Genomic DNA, 6,792 nt, shown 5'->3' on the forward strand with positions numbered 1-6,792 from the left:
CTAGCCGGGCGAGGTGGCGGGCGCCTGTAGTCCCAGCTACTCGGGAGGCTGAGGCAGGAGAATGGCGTGAACCCGGGAGGGGGAGCTTGCAGTGAGCTGAGATCCGGCCACTGCACTCCAGCCTGGGCGACAGAGCAAGACTCCATCTCAAAATAAATAAATAAATAAAAATCAAACAGAGAAGGCAAAGAATAAGACAGACAAGGATATTCCTCTTCAGTGTCAGGGTTCATTTTGATGAATGCATACATTTTTTTCATAACTTTGACTTAACAGATTTTTGCCTGTAAACAAAATGTTGTTGATTTTGAGGATTAGGAACCATAAATAAAGCACCAGCACAGTGTCTGGCACACAGGAGACACTTAATAAATAATATCTTGTTATTGCTATTCATTATATTTTTGTTGAGCATTTGATTCGTAATTAAAATTTTAAGTTTGCTTTATTTTGTATGTTTAAGCTCTTTGACTTTGATCTTGAAGTTAAACCAGTGTTAGAAGTTTTGGTGGGGAAGATAATTGAGCAGTCTCTTCTGGAAGTAATGGAAGAAGAAGAGCTGGCTAACCTGCGGGCCAGTCAGCGTGAGTATGAAGAACTACGGAATAGTGAACGTGCTGAAGTTCAACGACTTGAAGAGCAAGAGAGGCGACACCGAGAAGAAAAAGTATATATAATTGTATTTTTCTTTCTTAGGCAGTCTTTTAGCTAGTTAGCATATTATGTTCAAAATTACATGTGATAATATATCATAAATCTAAAGATCTTTGGGAATATATTAGAAAAAGATCTATAATATTTTTGCTCAGGTCTCTTCTATAGATCAGAGATCTTTCGTGGACTGAATTCCATCTTTTAAACTCCAGCTTACATAAATATACCTAAAGTGAGTTTCCAAAAGTTTCTAAATAAAGTGAAAGTTCCTAGGTTACATGTGTCCCAGTTGAAGACTCTTAAACATCAGCAGTGCTAAAGAAAGAAAGACATATGTTGGTTTGCCGTAAGTTAGTGGCAGAAAGATGGAAGGAAGGAAAAAGTAAGTGTATTGGAGAGAGACTGTGGGTAAGAAACAGGGCATCTGGATAGAATTCTGATTCTTTTTCTCGGTGACCAGGCCCTTCTTTATACCCTTAGTGACACACCAGACTGATTTGGGTTCTTATAGAATATTTTTCAGATTCAGGATTTTTAGAATCTTCAATAAGGAAAGGTTTACAATCCAGTTTTTTTAAATGTGCCGGTAGCCTACAGTTAGGAAGCACTAGAATAGATAGTCTTTCTGGTTCTGGCAATAACTGTCAGACTTTGTTGTATACTGATGAACAATTATAAAGTAGTATCTTAATACCTAAAACAGTTCAGAAAAAATTCCCAAGGGGCCTAACTTACTATGCTATGAAAAATAGCGTAATTGTTGGGAAATCCTACTCAATTCCTATCAAATGGACTTTAATTCCAAGATGAATACTTAGTTGTGTAAAGACCATAGGGCTTACAATAAGGATTGTGCAAAAATAAGATTTTATTTACAAATATAAAATAAATTGTGACAAAATAAACTTTGTTGAAATGAGTCATGAAATCTTTATCAAAAAATATTTGTTTATTCACTATTTGGAAATATATTACGGAAAACTGGATACAGGAATCACCTAGATTTATATTTGTTTAGAGTTTAAATATAGATTTAATTAGAAAATATATTAATGCTCCCACTTCCACGTGAGAGTAGAGAACAGGATTCATCAGCTTTATAAATATTACATGGTCTAAAGGAAGCAACAGCAAAAAATAAGAGGCTTTCATAATCTTCAGAACCATTCAGCTTTACAAATTCAGGGAATTGTTACAAATGAACTCATTCACTGGCCCACTGGTAATTTGTCTTACCAGTAATATTTCATGATAATATTATTTTAAAATACATATAGTGGTGATTATCTTTTTGCTACCATCTATACTGTCAAGCATGTGTGTCTTGAAATTATTTTACTTGAAATGAATAGTAAGGTTTTTACCTTAAATTCCATCTTTTATAACTTCCTGAATTCAGTACCCACTAGCTGTTGAAATTTGTTAAAATTTTGATGAAAAATATGGACCTTTAATAGATAGACACCTCGCTGCCCATTTTTTGATAAGTCTGGATTCTTCTACTTATTAACTTCACTAGATTCAGTACTTGGGGAGGGCATAAGAGCTACATAACCACCTATGTTGTTTTGGCAGGAACGGCGTAAGAAACAGCAGTGGGAAATAGTGCACAAGCACAATGAGACATCACAAAAAATCGCCGCCCGAGCATTTGCACAGCGTTACCTGGCTGACCTTCTCCCGTCTGTTTTTGGCAGCCTCAGGGATAGTGGCTACTTTTATGATCCCATTGAAAGAGGTTTGTAGATATTTTTGTTAGATTAATTCTGTTGTAATAAGCATCCTCTTAATGGTTCAAATTTATGTTATGTCCATTTTTATTTTGAATTGGAATCTTTCTATTTCTGATACAAAGTCAATTTTAGTTGTTTAAAGTAAGTACAGTTGTTAATGAGATGTGTATTTTGAAGATCTTGATTTAAGGATATTAGTGTTTGTTTATTGAGAAGCAACATTTGTATAGTAGAAAGAAATATGGACTTGGTATTGAAAACTTGAGTTTGGGTTGCAGCTTTATCATTAGCTAGCTTGATGACCTCCAGTTTCTCCATGTGTGAAATGAGGATTTTTTTTTTTTTTTTTGAGACGGATTCTCACTCTTTTGCCGAGGCTGGAGTACAGTGGCGCGATCTTGGCTCACTGCAACCTCCGCCTCCCAAGTTCAAGCAATTCTTCCTGCCTCGGCCTCCCGAGTAGCTGGGATTACAGGCACCTGCTACCACGCCCAGCTAATTTTTGTGTTTTTCAGTAGAGACGGGGTTTCGCCATGTTGACCAGGCTGGTCCTGACCTCAAGTGATCCGCTTGCCTTGGCCTCCCAAAGGGCTGGGATTATAGGCGTGAGCCACTGTGCCCAACCTGAAATGAGGATTATTTAGGAGTTAAGTCATAAGATATATGAAACGTGTAAACTGTAAAGTCCTATGTATGCGTAAGTAGTTGTTACTAACTTTTTCTCAGTTGACTTATTCCAATCAAAAACCCTTTGAGGGCAACTATCAAGGTCATTTATTCGTTTAATTAGGCTCTTACCCTGTTCCAGGCAATGTTTGGTATTGGAGAAAAGGAAGGATCCCTGGTCTCTGCCATTAGGGAACCAATAGCCTGATAGCTGTCTGTCTGTATCCCCTCAAAGTCCACGGTCCTAGCTGCTCAGCCAGTGGAAAGGAAGAGTTGCATGTCCTCACCACCACCCACCTTCCTCAGGGTGAAAAGCACGTACATCCACCGTGCTTGGTGTAGAGGTCCTATTTTGTTGGACAGTAGTATTTTGGGACACGTGTTAGTAATGTTAATTTTCACTGATTACATATTCAATTTAATACAAAGAGGTGAGATCACAGACACATATTATTAACATATAGTATTTTTCATAGGTGATATCATTTGATACTCCCAATAACCCTGTAGGATAGGCAGGTCAGATAGAATTCCCATTTTTTCGGAAATAGAAACTGAAGCTCAGAGAAGTTGAATGCCTTGCTCCCAACTCCTCAGGCAGTGGAAATATTAGGCCTCAAACTGACTTGGAACTCAGACTCCAAGTCCAGTGTTCATTCTCGGCTACCATCCTGCTGTCCTGGGCTCTAGCTTGGACTCTGTTAGCCAGAGAGACAAGTAGCCTTTTTTCTATCACTGATTGCCAAAAAAGTAAGTTATAGATCATATAAAAGCTTGCAAATGAAATTCATACCTGAGATTAAAATTATTTATAGTAGTGAATATAATATTCTATCACACTCTCCATTTCATCCTATTGAAAAATAAAATTAGATGCCTGCCCCAAAAAATGCTGTTTTGAAACTTTAAAATGTATATTGTAATAGATCATATTTTTAAAATGCTTACACAGTGGATTTCAGTTTGAACAAACTTAATACTGATGGAAACACCTAGTTTCTGACCTATTTCTAGATGGCTGCCTCCCCAAATGCCCTCTCACCTGCGTTCTCTGAGTCTGATCAGCTTCCTTCCATTAGGCCCTGGCCTTTAGGTGGAGACTTTCTTTTACTGGCATTGCTCAATTCCAGATTTGCATTGCATTTGGATTGGAGTTCTCCCAAACCCACATCCTCCCCCTGCCTCCCTGATCCATCTCAGATTGCACCTACAAAGGAAACTCCAAATGCCTTGACTCCAAGGAAGGCCTCATAGTTCTTAAAATATTGGGACAGGTGCGGTGGCTCACACCTGTAATCCTAGCACTTTGGGAGGCCAAGGCGAGTGGGTCACGAGGTCAGGAGATTGAGACCATCCTGGCCAACATGGTGAAACCCCATCTCTACTAAAAATACAAAAATTAGCCAGGCGTAGTGGCGTGCGCCTATAGTCCCAGCTACTCAGAAGGCTGAGGCAGAGGAATCACTTGAACCCGGGAAGCGGAGGTTGCAGTAAGCAGAGATCGTACCACTGCACTCCAGCCTGGGCGACAGAGCGAGACTCTCTCAAAAAAAAAAAAAATCACTTATGCAACAGAAAGGAAACTGACCAGAACATATATAAGGAATATGGCAAGTTATGCTGTATGAGTCTACTTAACATTTTATATTAAGAAACTAATGTTGATGAGTCTATTACATTAGGAGAAAAGCACATTATTCCTCTGACGATACATAAAAATCAATGAATTCTTTTATTACAGATATTGAGATAGGATTTCTTCCATGGCTAATGAATGAAGTTGAAAAAACCATGGAATATAGCATGGTGGGAAGAATAGTGCTTGACAGTAAGTTATTTTATCCAAAAATTCATCTCTAAAATTTTTAGTAGAAAGAATAAATTGAATAATTGAAAGATTAATTTCACAGTTCTAATACTTAAACTTTTAGTATATCAATTGTATTAATAGAAGTGCAAATTTTTACCCTCAATATTATTTTTGGCTCTTTTATAATTTGATATCTATTAATATCTTCTGTCTTTACTTCATAAATGATATTCTGTTAAAACAGTATAATTTATATTTAATGCATTAAGTGTGAAGTTAAGTATGCTGACTTCAAAAAAAAGGTTATGACATAGGAAAGGGATGAGGCTTCGTGAAGGTTTTGTAATCATCTATAAGTCAGCACTATAACTCCTAAAATATACCATAATATGAAAATCATAATGATGTCTGGACACTTTTCAGTGTTGATCCGTGACGTGGTTGAAAAGAGACTGTATATGTATGAGCATAAGGAAGAAACACATCGGTCTCCAGAACCAGAGGATGAGCCTGGTGGTCCTGGAGCAGTGACAGAGTCACTGGAGGCCTCTGAATTCCCGGAGCACAGCATGTCACAGACGCAGGGGCTGCTCTTAGATGGAGACTACGTACAAAGAACAACATATGACAGAAGGTCATCCCAGGAAAGGAAGTTGATGGAAGAGACAGAGCTAGTAGAGCAGGATGAAGAATCAGCAATGAGGAAGTCCTTAGAGGAGGAAGACTTGTCATAGGAGGGGAGCTTCGAAGTCATGAAACCAATCAACAGCCAAGTCAGCAAGCAACCAGGTAATGATGCGCGAGTCCCCTCAGGTTATAGAAATTATGTTGTATTTAGTCAATGTGTCTTTTTTCTAATGGACTGGGCCAATCAAATGTGATAAAATAAAGCTAATTTGAAAATGAAACTAATTGAATTCATTTATTTAATAGAATATTCAAAGGCTACATTGTAATTCTAATGAGAATTATATTTAATTACTAGCTTTCTATTACCATTATATGTAACCAGCAAATATATTTTTCCTTAGTCCTTCTAATTTTACGGGTTAGTTTTTTTTAGTACATACGATATTTAATGTTCAATATCAGTGCTGTCAGCCATTTAGCTTTTCTTCTCTATAGGAAAACTATTTCACCTACTATAAGAGAGAATGCCTAGCCAGGCGTGGTGACTCACACCTGTAATCCCAGCACTTTGGGAGGCTGAGGCGGGCAGATCACCTGAGGTCGGGAGTTTGAGACCAGCCTGACCAACAAGGAGAAACTCCATCTCTGCTAAAAATACAAAATTAGCCGGGCGTGGTGGCGTGTGCCTGTAATCCCAGCTACTCGGGAGGCTGAGGCAGGAGAATCGCTTGAACCTGGGGCGGAGGTTATGGTGAGCTGAGTTTGCACCATTGCACTCCAGCTTGGGCAACAAGAGAAAAACTCTGTCTCAAAAAAAAAAAGAAGAGAGGATGCCTAAACGTTGTGCTACTGAAAGCTGCAGTGCTCCCTTCCTGCAAGGACCAGCTTCAATATTCAAGTAAGGCTTAAGGAATTCAGTGGATTAGTAATATGCTCTCATCTATTTTTTCACATTCCTGCTATTAAAAAATTTCAGGCAATGCCAATAAAGCAAAAATCTCTGTTTGCCCTTATACAGTCTCACTCCCCTCCTCGAAGGCAGATCACTGTTACCAGTTAGGTATGAACCATCTAGGCCTTTTTTGAGATACTCCTATACAAATGTATTTGAAAATCTAGAAATATATAGCTTGATTTTCTTTATATAAATATAAACATTATTTGCATATTTTATTTTTCACTTAAGAGAATGTCTTAGATCTTTCAAGGTTAGCAGGCATCCATCTCTTATCTTTTTAAAATATGGTTAAGGTATTACATATTATGACTGTGCTGTAGCATAGGGAATTAACATTTGAC

General features: G+C 37.9%; 1 protein-coding gene across 2 annotated transcripts in view; it reads left to right on the plus strand.

The window, feature by feature from the left end:
* Positions 1–6,311, plus strand: part of RSPH3 (radial spoke 3 homolog (Chlamydomonas)) — a 23,466-nt gene extending 17,155 nt beyond the window's left edge. For both annotated transcript variants that reach the window (XM_011975936.1, XM_011975937.1), the window contains 4 exons: positions 464–667; positions 2,230–2,392; positions 4,795–4,881; positions 5,287–6,311. In XM_011975936.1, the coding sequence (XP_011831326.1) occupies positions 464–667; positions 2,230–2,392; positions 4,795–4,881; positions 5,287–5,597 (765 nt within the window). In that variant the 3' untranslated portion in view covers positions 5,598–6,311. The remainder of the gene's footprint in view (positions 1–463; positions 668–2,229; positions 2,393–4,794; positions 4,882–5,286) is intronic.
* The last annotated feature ends 481 nt before the right edge of the window (positions 6,312–6,792 follow it).

Source organism: Mandrillus leucophaeus, unplaced genomic scaffold (assembly GCF_000951045.1).
Source record: "Mandrillus leucophaeus isolate KB7577 unplaced genomic scaffold, Mleu.le_1.0 Scaffold160, whole genome shotgun sequence".
Taxonomy (NCBI): Eukaryota; Metazoa; Chordata; class Mammalia; order Primates; family Cercopithecidae; genus Mandrillus; species Mandrillus leucophaeus.